This window comes from Andrographis paniculata, unplaced genomic scaffold (genome assembly GCF_009805555.1).
Source record: "Andrographis paniculata isolate CXL003 unplaced genomic scaffold, ASM980555v1 Contig52END, whole genome shotgun sequence".
Lineage (NCBI taxonomy): Eukaryota > Viridiplantae > Streptophyta > Magnoliopsida > Lamiales > Acanthaceae > Andrographis > Andrographis paniculata.
Window position 1 is genome coordinate 5,865,985 of NW_026137587.1, and position 17,588 is coordinate 5,883,572.

The window sequence follows — 17,588 nt, forward strand, 5'->3', positions numbered from 1 at the left end:
AACTTAATCTAATCTAACGATTAACAATGATCCAATATAATCTAGAGATGATGGAATATAATCTGATGCTGCAAAGTGGGCAACTCCATATATAAAAAAATATATAAAAATCAGTTCTTATATAGTACAGTACACAAACTACTGATACAGCAGCAAATCCACAGATTGAGTTCAAAGTCCAGGTCAAGAAACAAAGATTAGATCATCATCAAGCAACTGCTTGTATCTAACAGAAGCAAGCTTTTTCTAGGCTAAAGTGAGTAGATCTAAATCAGGAAATGCAAGCAGAACAGGGAAGCACAGCAAAGACAAGCACAAGATCAGCACCCCGCTTTCCTAAAGAAAACAGTTTTATAGTGTAATCAACACAAGGGGGAGGCACTATGGAGATCGTGAACTTGCATCAGATAATGGTGGGATTCATCATTACAGGCTGCTGAAAAGGCTGGGGTGTGGATTAGTAGTTGTTGGGCCACATTTGGGATTGCTTCGGCTGTCCTTGAGGATTGTTGTGCGATCCGTCTCTAGGGTTTTGTTGCTGATCGATCAAGTTACCGGACTGAGAGTGGTAGAAATTCGGATATCCTGGGGTTCCATAGCTCTGTGGCAGCTGCTGCTGTTGCTGTGGTTGGCCTTGCCTAAGTCCAACCAGTTGCTGATTATGTCCCGGGTAATTGTATTGTGCCGGCATTGTTCTTGGATTGGGGCCATGAAGCCATGCAGCAAGGTTCTCATTCTGCAAAAATACAATAAACAGTAAAACAAATATACAAGTTGAATTACATATTGCGAAAAATGTAGCAAGAAAGTAACTAAAGTGATTGTAGGATCCAGAATACCTGTTGCATGAGCAAGTGGGCATTATCCTTCAACTGAGAATTCAAGACATCATCGTAACTTAGATTTGTTCCAGAAGGCATTGCTGAGTAACTTCCAGGAACTGTTGCATTACCTCCCAGTGCAGCACCGTATCCAGAAGGGACAGCCGCTGACTGAGGTAAACTAGTGACAGAAACACTACTTTTGTACTGAGGAAGTACTGATGCCAGGGATTGATGGTAAGTGCTGCCGCCAGGAAGGGATTGTGGAAAAGCAGAAGGCAAGTAACCATAGCTCTGAGGCAAAAAGGGGTAGCCCATCATGCTGGCATACGGTCCCAAAGGAAGTGTTGGCTGAGAGTAATGTAGAGCTAGCTGTTGAGGCATGGGAGGTCCAGTTGCAACGTTAGCTCCAAGAAGGGTCTGTGGAGTGGGCTGTGTTGATGAGAGGCCAGCATTCCGGAGAGCCTAAATCATTCCAAAAGGCAGAATCAGACGAGTCTGACATATAGTAGTGTTTAGATTTCAAATTAACATTTCACCATAGACTGCCCCTACACTAGCTAATAGATGCAATAGAACTTCACTAAGCATTTAGTTTCTAACAGGTACCTCTGACATAGAAATTGCTGAAGCACCAATGGAAGAGGCAGCATTTCCATATTTAGAGGACAAGGATTGTGTTACAGGAAAAGCAGAATACTGAAGTTCAGATTCTCTATTGGGTTGAGCATTCTCAGCCAACAAAGTGCTTGGCAGCGAATTTGTGTGGTGGTGCTGTGGTGAAAAAACCATCAGAAGCAAGAAATTCAATAAGAAAATAAAAGCTGTCGAATACTTGAAAATGAGATGCATGCCATCAAATATAAAAGGATGCAAGTTCAAGGACTGAATGGAAGGAATGTAAACCAGAATGAAGAGAAATCTCAGATGTAAAACAATTGGTTAAGAGCATCATCATATAGTTGGTGCTTGGTTAAAACAATTGAGTTATGTCTAATAAGTTCCATATCACATAGGACATCCACACCCTCATAAGGACAAAAATATTCCATAATAACAATATGGCAGAGATTGACTACCATGAAACCCTAATCCAAAATGAAAATATGAGATGAGATACCAACATTATATAATATTGTGTTTACTTGTGGTTTTTAATTTGGGTTTTGATTTTGAATAGTGAAATTTTGAATTAAAATAGTTGTTTGATGTGATATAAATATATATAAAATAAGATTTTAGTGTAATAAAATAAATAAAAATTGAATATTTGATTTGATGCTTTTGGAGAGAAAAGAAAGTTGGAATAGTAAAATCCAGAGTAAAATCACACAAGTAAACACTAGCTATTTGTGGTGGTAAGAAAGAATATGGCGTATAATAATATCATAGTTCCCATTGAAATCAATCAACAACAAAGTAAGATGCACCATAGATTCTAGAAGACTTCTCACGATCATGAATGCTATGGAAATATTTTAAGGTAGAGCACATAATGTGCGTACAAACCTAAATCAACCTGTTAACTACCTTATACGCACAATGAGATTGTAAATAGGTGGTGATCAGGACAAACTAAAATCAGTTTGCAATCCATGAATTATTCCACTCGCTATACAAAAGGTCAATCAGTAAACTCCAAAGAGACTTTACAAGTTTACAATGATAAAATCATTATAACATGCATATTCACCTTAAAAAGCAGTCCAGATATAATAATAATTTATTTCCATAAAACCATAAAGTATTTGGCAGAATATACTTTACCATAACATTTAAAAATGGTGCAAGATCTGGCATCTGGGAACCGGTCCTATTGAAAGGGGCTGTTAGGTTTGGTTGATCATCAAAGGCATAACCAGAACTAGAAGGAAAGGAATATTGGTTCCCAGGAACCACTTCAGCACTTTCAGGTTTCAACTCCTCTGGCTGTGGAGCAGATGGCGTATCATAGCTTCCAACATTAGCACCAGCTCTATGGAATAACCCACTATCAGGATCATTACTAATAGAGCCATCAACATAATACTCAGAATGTCTGCAACAAAAACAGAATGAAGAGATGATTTTAGAATTAAATATATAAACCAAACACTGAAATGTTATTAATTTTGACACCTTGTATCTGAATGCCCAACTGATGAAATATCAGCTTCATCATGCACCAAATCCAAATTAGTTTCCACAGGGACAGATGCTGTAGGCCCAGAAGAATATGCAGGATTCACGTTTGGTCTGAAACTACCAAAGTTCAGGTGCGAGCAATCCACTGTTTGCACCTGCAAATGTTCTGGAATGACCACAGTGCGCGTATTCTCCTCGGATGGAAATCCATTCTCATCCTTCTCTACACTTAGTTGCTGCAAGTTTCTGGTGACTGATGTTACTGAAGCATCAATTTCATCATCTGCAACATCACAGTAGGGTGTAGACATGAATTAAGCAGCCATATAAATATATACAGCACACATACATACAAGGATTGCAGCTAAATTAAGATATATCCACAATTTGGACAAGGACCAGAACTAGTGACCCTACTCAGTAAATAAGAATCATGCACAAAGCTCTAGAATTCAACTTGCAACAAAGACAAACAATGATGGAAGATAACTATCACAAGGCAAATACAGTATGTAAACGTTGGAAAATACAATAATCAACATAGCATGTGCTCTAGAGGTATTTATCACAAACCATGTATAGAAAACCATCACCTTCTTCCTGCTCAAAATCACTAGCCTCAGACTGATAGGAGCCACTCTTTTCATGCAAATCATTTCCAGACAGAGATGCACCTCTTGAGTCATCCTCTTCATTCTTCCTTTTAGGTATAGAACTTGATGTTGCATTATTTCCTCCAGAATTTCCAATTTTATCATCATCTATTTCTTGAACTCCTACATGAGGATGCAGATTAACACTGTCAGATGTTACACCTTCAGTACCTGGATGCAGCTTGGTCTCTGTACTATACTCTGGTACAGATACCACATTTGGAATTTCTGGCTCCTCTACAGAAGGCCATTCATCATAGGCATTCTGCACCAAAAGTGCTTCAGATTGAAGAGCTCCAGGAGAATGATCTTCAGTGTATCTTTCAACCTGAAATGATTCAGTTGTGGAGGGATTTTGGATGATGTGATGAGATGAATTTGGCATGACTGACGGTTTATTGTTTGGCCTGCCCATCCGTACGACATCAGCCATGGAGACCTGACCAGGAACACCCATCCAAGCAGTCTGAAATCCACTAGGCTGTGCAGCAGATGTCATACCATCAGCAGTATACGCAAAGGATTCTTTAGTTTCAGCAGAATCACTGCAACAAAAAATGCAGGGAAACATCAAAAAAAAAAGGGTGGGGGGGGGGGGGGGGGAAGCACAAACCAGCTGGGAAACAAAACCTCATGCTCACTAGAGTTATGTTGGGACAAGATGTTAAAAAACAATTAAGGTTGTAAAATTAACATCTACAACAATTCCAACCTTCGGTGGAGGAGAGGCGCATTACTTTGCTACAGTAAACCTCATGGAAGCAATGTTTATATCCTCACCTAAAGCTATATTTTCTAAAGTGTGAGAAATCTGAAGTGTGATCACTCGTGCTTTTAATTTTACTTCTGTGTTTCCGGTTTTGTTGTTCTTGAGATAAAAATGGTTGGTTGAGGTGATGTTTTGAATGGATTGCTGTTGAATGTGATATTTTTTTAGGAGAAACGGCAGATCACTACATTGAATAATAAGGAGGGAGGGGGGGGGGGGGGGGGGGGACAAGTGAACCCACCCCTGACCATTGCTTTCACTAGATTAATCAGATGAAGTTGGGTGTTTTTCATGAATCAAGAATTGGTTACCCTTGATATGCAAGTTAATTTGTTGCATGTTGTTTATATTTTTTATTGTTAATATTACTGGTTAAACCTAGTTTGATTTCATATCAACAAATTGAAAAATTCATTGTATGAAAAAAATTATGAGAACTTAGGAAGTGTATGAGATATATAGAAATAAGTGGATATGCATATTATTATGGTCAAATCAAATAAAAAATTCATAAAACATATTGCCATAGTTACAAAATGTGTGCAACGGTTCTATTATCTGTGGCAAGACTAAGTCCATCAAGAAAGCATTCTAGTTTTAGCATTCAGCTAATAGTTTCAAATGAACAAACCTGAGTCCTGAAGATCCCCAGCTTCCAATATTTTCTGACATATAAGGTGTAGATATATAATTTGTATGACGAGTTGATCCATTCTCTCTCTTATGTGTAGATTTCCCATGGTGCGAAGGTTCTGATAATGACACAGTAAGATATATGTACACACACACACAGAGTGTAGTCCACAATGTTTCAACAAAAGAAAATTTTGAGATAAAAACACACCAGAAACATTATATGATGCTGAGGAACGGCCAATATAACGGTCTGAACCACCTTTGCCACCTCGATTTGAAGTACTATTTGCACCTTTTGACTTTGACCCAGGGTTATCTTTACTCTGAAGAGTTTCAATAGAAAAGAACACCATGTTACAGCAAGATCCATCAAACTTATCTCATAATTCACAATGCGTTGGCATTAAGGAGCAATAACTACAGAAATTGACAATTGATGAGAGTAGTAGGATACATATCAGTCAAGACCAAAAGCCAGGGAAGTTTTTCTTGTTCCACAGGGTACGACAATAAAGTAATCTGGTTTTTGGTCTGTGAGAGCTCCTTCAATAATAAGATTGGACAATCTGCTATCACACAGCACTAATTGAATTTATGTATAGAGACAATCACAAACCTCTTTTTTCTTTTCCCGTTTTCTCTTGACCTCATGGAAAGGATCTAAACAATTGTAAAAAGCATGTCAGATGTACCTTAAAAAAGAAATGACTATATGGCATCATTGCATACTGATACAACTATAAATCATATCATCAGTCTCCTACTACAGCTAACTTAAAGCTTGCGAACAATTGATATAAAGACATCATACAGGAAATTAAAAACTAGTACGCCAGACAACTAAAAAAGAAGATTCATCTGCCCACACAAACATGAAAGTGATTAGCAGTGATCAAATATCACATTTACTGTATACATCAGGTAACCAGAGCAGAATCACCCCAAGAAAAGGTGTAATGGCAAACAAGTGCAAAACAGCAGCTACTCCTTGACAACACAATTTCAGTACCATATCTGATCAGGCATAAAATATGACTAAGAGCAAAATAAAGAGATTTGTCACATATGCAAATAAAACAGTAAAGCAAGCACATTGGATCAAAAGACCAAAGTATGACAAACAAAAGTACTCTTAGACGCAATCACAAGACTAAAGCGTGAACTTCAGACCAAGTATATTAAACACTTAAAGAACCTCACAATCACTTTGAAGAAACGAAGCGCCGCCTAAATAAATAAATAAATATATTTCTTGCAAAATTTAGGGTTCCGAGTAAAAACCTTGAGAGAGTAGACGATCAACAGCCTCGTTAGGGTCCATATTACAGTCCTTGAGAGCAGCATAGATCTCCGCCTCGGAGCAGCTAACTATCTCCTTCAAGCTCTGAACTACCTTCCGCGACCCCGCGGGAATCGGTTGCACCCCGGCACCATTGCCGGCGCCGCTTCCCCTGTCCGAACTCATCCTTCCGAAACAGATCTAACCCCGCAAAGCCAGCGCTTTGCCCTACCTTCCTCCACTCAAAATTCCCCCTTGTTACTGTCTCTTCCCAAATATTTAAATACAAAAACACAGAAATCAAACGGAACCAGAAAAGACAGACGGCGGCCTCCCGTCCGACAACTCTCTCTCTCTCTCTCTCTCTCTCTCTCTATATATATATATATATATCGATTGCTCGTAAGAAACCCTATTCCTCTTCTCTCTACCTCGAGTATCTGCTTCGGTGTCAGGTTTACCGGGCTTTGTCTCTCTGGTTCCCTTCTGTGGGTTTGTAAATGGTGTCGACACGGAAAGCTTTTGCCTTTTTTATTGGCTGTTTTGAAATTCCGCTTTGTAAATTGGAACTACTCGATTACTCTAATTAATTAATCAAGCTTAATTAATTACGTACGAATCAGATTGAAATTGGGCTTGACTGACGTTGATCAATTTCAAATTGGGCTAGAGCTGAAAGCCCAGCCAGGGAATCACGTGCAGGTCACGTGGACAAGAGAGTCATCGTCCCGGGATTCCTGCAACTGTCAGTTCTTCACACTTTCTCCTTCGTTCTGACGCATGCTCATGCTCTCATAGCACGTTCTTTGCCAGCCTTGTCAGTCAGCTTCGAGTGCCAGATGCGTGGGTTGAGTTACAAGCAAGTGGTTGAATTTATTGGCAAAGATGAGGACGAGGTTGTGGACATTTGAAGAAAGTTGGGCCATTGTGTATGCGTGGTCTGATCTCCTTGCGGCGGAGAATCGTTTTTTCTTTTAGTTTTGTGATTGAAAAAGGGGAAAACTATGGCAGTCGGGAAAGCTGTGTTGGAGGCTTTTGGTTTTATTTGCAGCGCTGCGTTCTGGAGAGCGGGAGTGCTCTGGACTCTTTCTCTCATCTTTTCTCATTTGAAGCTAATCACTCAAACACGTAAGCGTTACTCTCGTTGTTCGCCTAAGGACTCGAATTTCGCCGCCGACGCTGTGCAGAGGCCGGTGTGCATAGTAACGGGGGTATTAATCTGCAGTGACTTCAAAATTATGAAACAATACATGTGCGTGTGTTTTTGTTGTGATTGCATGTTGACAAATTTGTTGATATGTTTGGGAATGTGTTTTCGAATTCATAATTTCAGGCTACATCTGGATTGGGTGCTGCAGCTGCACATGCTCTTTCCAAGGAAGGGTTTTATGTTGTTCTAGGTAACCAATTTGTGTCTTATTCTTTGTACTGAAATCTGATATATGGAAATTTAAATGATTCGTGCTGAGTTTGCTCAGAAACTATCGTCTGTTCTGGGGAATTGAATGTGCTCCTGGAGGATGTCTTCTCCAGATAGTTATGCATTTTTTTTGGAGTCAATAAGACTATCCATAAGAATAAATATTGTTTGCAGAGATGAAGGAGACTAGTGATTTTAACCTGGAATTTATATGTAACATTAGATATGTGGGTTGTCTAATACTTGCATCGGTAATTCTATCAAATAGTCCAAGTAATTCCTTGCATTCCCATTTCAAAGATGAAAACACAAATGTTTCACTTGTTCCTCAGTTGAATATCATTCATCTTATTTGTACTTGCAGTTTCTAGGTCATCTGAAAAGCTGATGAAGGTGGGGTTTCTAGTCTTTGTTTGGATCGATCATAAGTTGCCCCGAGCTGTTAGCTTTTAATTTATGAAATCCAATCTGTGATTCAGGTTATATCTGATATCAAGAGGCAAAATCATGAGGCTTGTCTGAAAGCTTTTGAGGTCAATTTATCTTCCTTCAAGTCAATCCTTGAGTTCAAACAGTTGTTTCAGCAATGGCAAAGGGATTCGGGCATGCATTCATCTATTCAACTCTTGATAAATAATGCTGGGATCCTGGCAACATCACAAAGATTCACATCTGAAGGATACGATGAGTTATTTTTCTAACATACTTCTTTTCAACTTTCATAGAGTTCATTTGGTGAAATTCTTTCTCACTTAGTCAACCACTGTATTCTACAAAAGAAAAACACTAGCTGTCACTGATATAAAACATGTCTAGTAAACAACCAAATAAGCAAGATTATGTATATTACCTCTCATATTAAGTCTTATAAGCAACTTTCACAGCTTAAAGATTTATAACTGCAGTTTTGCATTTTTTTCACATTGTGATGTAGTTTATCATGTTCATTGATAATTTTCTGCATTTCTTTTTCCATTAAAAATAAGGTGTGTATTTTTTTGAAGAATGGTTGACTTGAGTTCTTGTGTTTCTCAAATTTACAGGATGATGGCTACTAATTATATTGGACCATTTTGTCTTACCAAAACTTTACTTCCCCTTCTGGAAAATAGCCCTACCCCTGCTCGTGTGGTCAATGTGTCATCATTTACTCACTGGAGTGGTAGCTCTCTGGTTTTCCCCTCTTAATAATTTTCACTTTACGTGATAATACTTACACTATATTTCTGCTTCAGTTTGCTGCAAGCGGGCAGACCTCGAAGCTGTTACAGGAAGGTGTTTTCTGAAATCAAAAGGCTACCCGTATGCACATATTTATGAGTACTCTAAATGTAAGCATGTTAGTCAAAGAAGTCTACACACATTCACAAAAGCCATTCTGAAATTGTGTTACTCATTGACAGTTTGCATGCTGCTCTTTGCATATGAGCTTCACAAACAAATTAGTCTCCTGGAGAAATCTCAGCACATCTCTGTTGTGTAAGTTTTTATTCTCTTTGCTTAAATATGCAACCATGTTCCAAATAAACCATTAAATGATGAATAGAGTTCATCAAAAGAAAATGGATGGGGCAATCAGTTATATCATTCCCACCCGAACGTTTCCATCTTCTGCACTAATTGGCAACATTGAGCTTGTTTTCTATGTTTATTAATATATAACAGTCCAGTTGGTGTATCTTCTGTAAATTTCTGACTAATTGCATAATTCTGCTCTGACATTAAGTGCTGCGGATCCTGGGATGGTGAAGACCAATATCATGCGGCAAGTTCCTCCTTGTCTTGCAGAGATGTCATACATAGCTCTCACACCTTTGGGTGTTGTTCGGTCCTCTGAAGAAGGCGTGTCCTCTGTCCTAGATGCCGCACTAGCTCCTCCAGTAAGTATTGAATTCCATGGAGCCTCTATTGTCTAGGACATTTCTAGATAAGGTTGTGTCATTCTATATTGTCTTTTTGTTTTAGTGTACCAACAATATAATGTTCTACCAGTAGTCACACAGTCAACATGGTAAAAGATTAGGTAAAAGTGTGCTTGTTGTGTAACCACTGCTATGAAGGATATATTAATATTGTTCTTTAAGTCAAAACTCAGGAATAAATACCCGCAACAGAACAGCATTCTAAAATTCTAGATACTTGTTTGGTCAACATTAAGCAGATGATGGGAGTTAGAACTTCTTCAATCTTCACTACTTTAGCATAACTCTGTGGACCAATGTCATAGGCTTTACCATCAAATTTAGGCAGGTGATTTATGTAGTTTACTTATTTTATTTGAAGCATGCTTTAGGTAACACATTGAACTATTTCTATCTTCCAGGAGGTATCGGGAGTTTACTTTTTTGGAGGAAATGGTCGAACTCTGAATTCTTCCCCACTTTCTTACAATGCCAATCTTGCTAAAGAACTCTGGACTACTTCCTGCAATCTGTTTGAAGAATTGCAGATGGCTTCCTGACCCTGCGAACTCTGTTGCTTATGTTCCGACTTTCATCAACTTTTTATTAAGTTCTAACTTAGAATTTTGTTGTTGTATGATAATCAAATAAAACATGTTTAATTCCATTGTCATTATTCAAAATGGGAATCCCTCGTAACACTGAATAATACTGACACTGAATGTATTGAAACTTCAAAACTGAGAACCACATACACTCTTCTATAAGATATTGAGTGGCTTCGTGTTATCTATTGTAAACCAAATGTAAACTCTTTTAGTGTACTCTAGTCATTCTTATTAAAAATGTGACAGGAAACATGTTGTGCTGATACCAATATATTGAGTGACTGATAAATAGGATTTAAGAGTGGATTAGTGAAGAGGAGACTTCTTGTACGGAATAACGGAAGCAATGGATGGTGACATTTTAGTGTAAGCTGGAAGTTGGGGCACATGATAACCTCACCCAGTCCACCACCAATAATGTGAGAAGACTTGGTGGGGAGATAGTGAAGGCTAAATTCACAGCCACACAAAAATCCCCATCCTTTTCATGGTTTGTCATCATCTTCTGTTTTGGATTCTTTACTCTACATTCTCTTCCATTTCCATTTCTTTATAGTTTATTCACACTTACACACACCTCAAGACTCAAGTCAGCTTGCTTCACAGTATGTTGTTATGTGTGGTGGGAACTTGAAATACATGCTTCAGGACAGGAAAGTTCCCTCTTTTATTTGTTGTTTAATTTATCTATTTATACATGGTTAAATGTGATATCTTGAAACTATACACTTTTGTGTTCTGTTTCTACCCCTGACAGGACAAACCGCAATTTAATTTGTCTCTGAATCTGAATTAGGATTGTAATGACTCTATCTGTCTATCATGTAGCTAGATAATGAATCAAGTCCCTTTTTTTTGACAGAGATGGGAGCCACGCACACTCACGCACACACTGTTGAAACTTGATAACGATCCAATTGGAGCTAATCTTGTTGGCCCTGCTGCAGAGCCCACTTGAAGTTGCACAAGAACATTGGGGGATTTCCCTTGAAAAATGGAGCCAGAGAGGAGAAAGGGCAAAACCCCAGCAGCAACCTCGCAAAACAACAAGATCACCAGCACGGCCGTGTCTTACTCCGCAGCCAGCAACATGAACAACTTCACTAGAACCATGGCTCAGTACAATGCGGATGCACGATTGATGGCCGAGTTCGAGCAGTCGGGAGTATCGGGTAAGTCTTTTAATTACTCAAGATCAGTTTCTCATGCTCCCCACACTCCCAGCACCGAGGAGCAGATGATTGCTTACTTGTCTAGAATCCAGAGGGGTGGTTTGGTGCAGCCCTTTGGTTGTATGCTTGCTATTAGAGAGCCTGGTTTTAGAATCATAGGCTATAGTGAGAATTGCTTCGATATGTTGGGGTTGAAGAGCAGTGCTGTAATTATTGAATCTGGTCAGGGTCAGGGCCTGATTGGTGTTGATGCAAGAACCCTCTTCACCCCTAATTCTAGGGCTTCATTAGTTAAAGCTGTTACTTCAAGGGAAATCTCTTTCTTGAATCCAATATGGGTGCATTCCAGGGGGAATCATAAGGGGTTTTATGCAATACTGCATAGGATTGATGTGGGCATTGTAATTGATTTGGAGCCTGCTCATTCTGGTGATCCTGCAATGGTTCATGCCGGCGCAGTTCAATCACAGAAACTGGCTTTGAGGGCTATTTCTCGATTGCAGTCGCATCCTGGTGGCGATATAGGAGCTTTGTGTGACACTGTGGTAGAAGATGTTCAGAGGCTTACAGGGTATGACAGGGTCATGGTGTACAAGTTTCACGACGATGAACATGGTGAGGTTGTATCGGAAATTAGGCGGTCTGATTTGGATCCTTACTTAGGACTGCATTATCCTGCAACAGATATTCCCCAAGCGGCACGGTTCTTGTTTAAGCAAAACCGTGTTAGGATGATCTGTGACTGCAATGCTCAGCCAGTCAAGATTATTCAAAGTGAGGAATTGAATCAGCCTCTTTGTTTGGTTAATTCCACCATCCGCTCGCCTCACGGATGTCACACTCAGTACATGGCTAATATGGGGTCGGTTGCTTCACTGACAATGGCTGTTGTTGTCAACAATGGCGATTCCATGAAGCTATGGGGATTGGTAGTTTGCCACCATACAACGTCCAGGTACATTGCCTTCCCTCTTAGGTATGCTTGTGAGTTCCTTATGCAAGCATTCGGTCTGCAGCTTCATATGGAGCTTCAGTTAGCGTTACAAATGGCTGAAAAGAAGATCCTTCGGATGCAAACTTTGTTATGTGACATGCTTCTCCGTGATGCTCCTTTTGGGATAGTGACTCAGTCTCCGAGCATCATGGATCTTGTCAAGTGCGACGGCGCCGCGTTGTACTATGGTGGGAAATGTTGGCTCCTCGGGGTCACTCCAACTGAGGCACAGTTGAAAGACATTGTCGAATGGTTGCTTAATAACCATGGTGATTCTACGGGGCTGAGCACTGATTGTCTTTCTGATGCTGGCTATCCTGGAGGGGCCATTTTAGGTGATGCAGTTTGTGGCATGGCTACAGCAAGGATAACTCCATCTGATTTCCTGTTTTGGTTTCGATCCCACACGGAAAAGGAGATCAAGTGGGGGGGTGCCAAGCATCGCCCAGAAGCCAAGGATGATGGTGCAACGATGCACCCAAGATCTTCATTTATAGCATTTCTTGAAGTTGTTAAAAGCCGGAGTTTACAGTGGGAGACTGCAGAGATCAATGCGATTCATTCCTTGCAGCTTATAATGAGAGATTCGCTTCAAGAGAGTGTTCCCAAGTCTGTGATATATTCTCAGCCGAGCAACTACAATGGGCAGCAGTTGGATGAGCTAACTTCTGTGGCAGTTGAAATGGTTCGGTTAATTGAAACAGCTATGGCTCCTATCTTTGGAGTTGATTTATCCGGTTTGATCAATGGGTGGAATGCTAAAATGTGTGAGTTGACAGGGTTGAATGTGTCCGAAGCTACTGGAAAGTCGCTCGTTAAAGATGTTGTTCATCAAGACTCTCGTGAAGTCGTCGAGACACTCTTGACCAGAGCTTTGCAAGGTAATTACATGGTTCGATTCTACGCTGCTTACTTGTTTCTGTTTTCGTAACTTAAAATAGTCTTTTGTGTTCATTAGGGAAGGAAGACAAGAATGTGGAAGTTAAGATGCTGAAGTTCGGGACGCACGCACCGAACTCGGTTGTATACCTTCTGGCAAATGCGTGCACCAGTCGAGACTGTCAAAACAACGTCGTAGGGGTGTGCTTTGTTGGTCAAGATGTGACCACGGAGAAAAAAGTAACGGACAAATTCATACGTTTGCAAGGCGATTACAAGGCGATCATTCAGAGCGTAAACCCTTTGATTCCTCCCATTTTTGCTTCGGACGAAAATGCTTGCTGTTCTGAATGGAATGCAGTGATGGAAAAGCTTACCGGTTGGTTCCGACATGAGATAATCGGGAAAACGCTGCCCGGAGAAATCTTCGGGAGCATTTGTCCGCTGAAAAGCCAAGATGTACTCACTAAGTTCATGATCCTTCTGTATCGAGCCATCAGTGGCCACAACACCGAAAAGCTTCCCTTTGGATTTTTCGACAGGAAAGGCGAGTTTGTCGAGCTGTATCTGACAGCGAATAAACGAGTAGACGAGGATGGGAATGTAATTGGGTGCTTATGCTTCTTGCAGCTGATGTCCGAGAATCAAAACGAGTACAAGAAGGAAAGCGAACATGTTTCGAAGGTTAAGGAGTTGGCTTACATTAGGCAAGAAATGCAAAATCCGCTGAACGGGATTCGCTTCACGCGTCAGCTCCTGCAAGGCTCGGTCATATCAGATGATCAGAAGCAGTTTGTCGAGGCTAATGACGCCTGCGAAAGGCAGATCTCATCCATCATTGACGTCTCGCTTTTTGGGAGTTTAGAAGACGGGTAAGTCTCTGTCGATCCATAATAATTAAATGCAATGCTGCTCGAGTTAATGCTTCCTTCTTTCTCGGCAGCAAGATGGAGTTGAAAATGGACGAGTTCATCTTGGGAAATGTCGTCAATGCAGTTGTTTGTCAAGCCATGCTTCTGTTGAGAGAAAAGAATCTGCAACTCATCCACGACATCCCCGAGCAGATCAAGACACTCTGCGTATACGGCGATCAGATCAAGCTTCAGCTCGCCCTTTCGGATTTCTTGCTCAGCATAGTCGAGCATTCGCGTTCTCCCGATGGTTGGGTGGAAATTAAGGTCTCCCCGGGATTGAAGATGATACAAGACGGAAACGAGTTTGTTCATCTACAATTCAGGTATGCATTCAGGCTTTCTTTTTTTCCTGTTTTTTTGCCGCGGATATTTTGTTTACTTATGTTTTCAAAACTATTCGGTACTATTCATAAAAATATTTCTCGAACAAAGTTGAAAGTTTTTCTAACATAGTGATGCTTGTGTATCGATGATCAGAATGGCGCATCCGGGCCAGGGTCTGCCATCATCTCTGATCGAAGAAATGTTCGGGGCGACGAGGAGCAGCGAGTGGACGTCGCAAGAAGGAGCTGCGCTGAACCTGTCTCTGAAGCTCATTGGCATGATGAAGGGCAATGCGAGGTACATTAGGGAACAGAACAAATGCTACTTCCTCGTAGATGTCGAACTCAGATCGTCGAAATCTAGATAGTCATGCATTCCCTGTTTATTTACAGATTTTGTTTGAGATTTCTGTTGAATGATGTCGTCTGCTGTATTTATGTATGTGCAATATATATATATATATATATATATACTTTTTATGAGGTGAAAATCCGCATCGTTACTCCAAAGTGGGTATTGGATAAACTTCCGCCTGAATCTAATACCTGCAAATTAGGTTTGACAGATAAATTACATTAGGCGAATCACCTATATCTTATTATCATAGGGATATACTCTTTCCGTTCCGATTCAAATTAATTTTTTTTATTATTTCTGAGTAATAATACATTAATATCAAATATCAAAACATTTAACTCATTCACTAAGCAATAGAATATTCTATATATTAAGTATAATGACAAAAAAATAAATCTAAGACGGATGACTTAGAGTATTATTTTTATTTTTTAATCTATTAAAAAATAACTCCAAAAGGAAATATACATATAAATATTATGTATATATGTACTTATATATATTTTAATTACCATAATTTTTAAAAATTACATAAACTAAATATTTATATTAAAAAATTACAAAATATTTCCTTCATTAAAAAAAATAAAAAAATAAAAAATTACAAATAAGCTAGAGAATGGGCCAAGTGGTCTTCGGGTCGCCTTTTAAAGATCTGACCGTTAATTCCCATATCTCATCGGATGACCTGACTCGAAACCCTAATTGAAGAGCAAAGCCCGTATCAATTTTCTTCTATATAAACCCAACGGGTGCAGCGGCAGACGTAAGCAAAAACCCTAATTGAGTTCTGTAGGCGAAATGGGAATTACTGCCGATTCCTTTTCCACTTCCTGTCTCTTCCTTTAGGTTTTCCGTCAGTTGTTTCATATGTGTGATTTATCATTTGTTCTAATTTGAGTTTGTTTATTGGCTTCCTTTGTGTGTTGCGGATGAATTTGGAATAACTTGATGTTGTTCCTCGAGGAATATGATGATAGAATTTTGTCGCCCCAGGCTTAATTTGCATCCATCAATCGGTGCAATGTGGTGATTGACGTTTAATCTGATTTCCTCGAACGTTTATTCAAAGTTTTTCTTTTTACAAAATTTCCTTTTTATATTTACTTCGATTGGTTTGATTCTGGAACAGAGTCTTTTGATAGTTAGATATTTGGGGAGAGGTGTGATGAGCTTATCCACCTATTCTGCATTTGAATGATGATTAACAAACATGCACTACCATCTGATCTCTCGCCATTTATCTCAGGATTAATTTCTTTGTTTTTCAAATTTATAATTTTTGATTGTAAACTATAGTTTATAGTTTGATATTTAAATATCTATTGCTGCAGTCAATGATGAAGCCATTAGATTTTAATGACTTACCAGTGATTATCACAACTAATTCACCATCTTTCGGCTGAGATTACTGCTAATAGATCTACAGAGTACTTTCTTTCGATATTGATTTTCAGATTTAATTTAAAGATGATTTTTGCCCCTGGTATCTAATGTCCTGAATTGCATTTTATTTCTGGGCATTTCGTTTTGAGGGCAGATATTTACCTGGAGAACAGGTTGCGACACATCTGGCTTAAATACTTTCAAGCCATTTGTTACTTTAAACCTGCTTACATTCATTCTCTTTGTTGTTATAAGATTTTACTCATTTTTTTCTCTTGTTAAAAATTTAGTCTTGGGTTCTTGTTTAAACTGGAAAGTTTGCTATGCATATTTTTGTAAATAAGCGATTAAAAATATTTAAGTTATTTGTATAAATGTAATGTATATATTTTTTGTGGAAAAAAATGGACAGACTTGGTGTACAAATATATTTGACATGATTATATAGGAGAAAATATATGTATTTGGTTGATAGTATAAAACTTTTAGGAAGTCTTCTCCCTTTCGTCATATATAATTTAATACGAGGATTTTGTTAGTGTGGTTTTGCTCAGAAGTTTGTGTTTAGTAAATTTGTGTTTAGTAAATTTGTATGAAAGATTGGTATAAAGAATTGTATAAATAATATAAAAATAATAGTGTAATGTATTAATATTATTATTATTATTATTTTTTTTGGGAGAAATGTGTTTTTTGGGAGTGATTGAAAACATGTTTATGTATTTTTATTTTATTTTATTTTTTTATATAAAAATTTGCATTGATAATGTAATAAATAATATTGTAATATAAAAAATAATATTTTTTTAATATTTGATTTGTTCAAATGAAGTATACATATTAAATATATAGTATTAGTATGTATATTCTATTTTTTAATAATAATTATAGAGGTTATAAATGAGGTTATGTGGTTGATACGAGCTGGTGTGTAATGACAATGTTGGTCATAATAGGGTGAGAGGACAGACTGTGTTAGATTTTTGAATATTAATTATTAAGAAAATATAGTACAAATGGTAAATATATTTTTATTAGTATATAATACTATTATAATAATATTTGTGAAAAAATTATATAAATATAAAAATATTTTTAATGTTAAGGATATAAAATGTAAATGAGACCCTAGAGAGCCTAGAGGGAATATTATTTATGTTTGATTTGTGTTTTTGAATTTACTATCAATCAGTGCTATAAGTGACTGATCTATTAAGGTGCTTGGAGGCTACCCCAAACTTCTAAAAAACAGCAAATAAATGAGATTGAATTGTTAATCATTCATGCTCTTAGAATAAAAAATTGAATTGTTGGTTCGAACTTGTAAATTATAGTAAAAAAAGATTGGAAC

At 38.3% G+C, this 17,588-nt stretch overlaps 3 protein-coding genes and 3 non-coding genes across 8 annotated transcripts; 5 read left to right on the plus strand and 1 right to left on the minus strand.

The window, feature by feature from the left end:
• Positions 1 to 63: 63 nt before the first annotated feature.
• Positions 64 to 6,812, minus strand: LOC127254517 (uncharacterized). 2 transcript variants are annotated; one of them, XM_051279653.1, is made up of 10 exons: positions 6,285 to 6,811; positions 5,620 to 5,663; positions 5,212 to 5,326; positions 4,999 to 5,119; positions 3,539 to 4,143; positions 2,940 to 3,228; positions 2,589 to 2,859; positions 1,431 to 1,595; positions 840 to 1,286; positions 64 to 736 (listed from the first exon to the last, which is right to left on the minus strand). In XM_051279653.1, the coding sequence occupies exons 1-10, from the start codon at positions 6,466 to 6,468 to the stop codon at positions 458 to 460; spliced, it is 2,520 nt and encodes an 839-aa protein (XP_051135610.1). In that variant the 5' UTR covers positions 6,469 to 6,811; the 3' UTR covers positions 64 to 457. The 2 variants fall into 2 exon arrangements, with proteins under 2 accessions (XP_051135610.1, XP_051135612.1); XM_051279655.1 differs by lacking the exon at positions 5,620 to 5,663 and having other exon boundaries at positions 6,285 to 6,812.
• Positions 6,813 to 7,016: 204 nt separating this feature from the next.
• On the plus strand, positions 7,017 to 10,453 carry LOC127254518 (uncharacterized). The gene is made up of 9 exons (XM_051279656.1): positions 7,017 to 7,493; positions 7,616 to 7,682; positions 8,067 to 8,095; positions 8,182 to 8,390; positions 8,746 to 8,864; positions 8,938 to 9,033; positions 9,106 to 9,181; positions 9,429 to 9,582; positions 10,026 to 10,453. The coding sequence occupies exons 1-9, from the start codon at positions 7,287 to 7,289 to the stop codon at positions 10,161 to 10,163; spliced, it is 1,095 nt and encodes a 364-aa protein (XP_051135613.1). The 5' UTR covers positions 7,017 to 7,286; the 3' UTR covers positions 10,164 to 10,453.
• Positions 10,454 to 10,744: 291 nt separating this feature from the next.
• LOC127254516 (phytochrome E-like) lies at positions 10,745 to 14,976 on the plus strand. Of its 2 annotated transcripts, XM_051279652.1 has the most exons (5): positions 11,240 to 11,383; positions 11,611 to 13,258; positions 13,336 to 14,128; positions 14,200 to 14,493; positions 14,648 to 14,976. In XM_051279652.1, the coding sequence occupies exons 2-5, from the start codon at positions 11,824 to 11,826 to the stop codon at positions 14,859 to 14,861; spliced, it is 2,736 nt and encodes a 911-aa protein (XP_051135609.1). In that variant the 5' UTR covers positions 11,240 to 11,383; positions 11,611 to 11,823; the 3' UTR covers positions 14,862 to 14,976. The 2 variants fall into 2 exon arrangements, with proteins under 2 accessions (XP_051135608.1, XP_051135609.1); XM_051279651.1 differs by having other exon boundaries at positions 10,745 to 13,258.
• An 841-nt stretch (positions 14,977 to 15,817) lies between these two features.
• LOC127255059 (small nucleolar RNA U31b) lies at positions 15,818 to 15,903 on the plus strand. Its single transcript, XR_007839560.1, has one exon. It is a non-coding gene; the product is annotated as a small nucleolar RNA U31b (small nucleolar RNA).
• A 106-nt stretch (positions 15,904 to 16,009) lies between these two features.
• Positions 16,010 to 16,086, plus strand: LOC127255048 (small nucleolar RNA Z195/SNORD33/SNORD32 family). The gene has a single exon (XR_007839550.1). It is a non-coding gene; the product is annotated as a small nucleolar RNA Z195/SNORD33/SNORD32 family (small nucleolar RNA).
• A 94-nt stretch (positions 16,087 to 16,180) lies between these two features.
• On the plus strand, positions 16,181 to 16,264 carry LOC127255049 (small nucleolar RNA Z196/R39/R59 family). Its single transcript, XR_007839551.1, has one exon. It is a non-coding gene; the product is annotated as a small nucleolar RNA Z196/R39/R59 family (small nucleolar RNA).
• Positions 16,265 to 17,588: the final 1,324 nt, after the last annotated feature.

Bases quoted from the DNA above. Each gene is read 5' to 3' on its own strand.
- LOC127254517 (XM_051279653.1), bottom strand. From the start codon at position 6,468: ATGAGTTCGGACAGGGGAAGCGGCGCCGGCAATGGTGCCGGGGTGCAA. The intron at 3,229-3,538 runs GTGATGGTTTTC...GTGATGTTGCAG, and splicing joins TGATTTTGAGCAGGAAGAAG to ATGATGAAATTGATGCTTCA. The intron at 2,860-2,939 runs GTGTCAAAATTA...TTTTTGTTGCAG, and splicing joins GTTGGGCATTCAGATACAAG to ACATTCTGAGTATTATGTTG.
- LOC127254516 (XM_051279651.1), top strand. From the start codon at position 11,206: ATGGAGCCAGAGAGGAGAAAGGGCAAAACCCCAGCAGCAACCTCGCAA. The intron at 14,129-14,199 runs GTAAGTCTCTGT...CTTTCTCGGCAG, and splicing joins TTTGGGAGTTTAGAAGACGG to CAAGATGGAGTTGAAAATGG. The intron at 14,494-14,647 runs GTATGCATTCAG...ATCGATGATCAG, and splicing joins TTTGTTCATCTACAATTCAG to AATGGCGCATCCGGGCCAGG.
- LOC127254518 (XM_051279656.1), top strand. From the start codon at position 7,287: ATGGCAGTCGGGAAAGCTGTGTTGGAGGCTTTTGGTTTTATTTGCAGC. The intron at 7,683-8,066 runs GTAACCAATTTG...TTGTACTTGCAG, and splicing joins AGGGTTTTATGTTGTTCTAG to TTTCTAGGTCATCTGAAAAG. The intron at 8,391-8,745 runs GTTATTTTTCTA...TCAAATTTACAG, and splicing joins ACATCTGAAGGATACGATGA to GATGATGGCTACTAATTATA.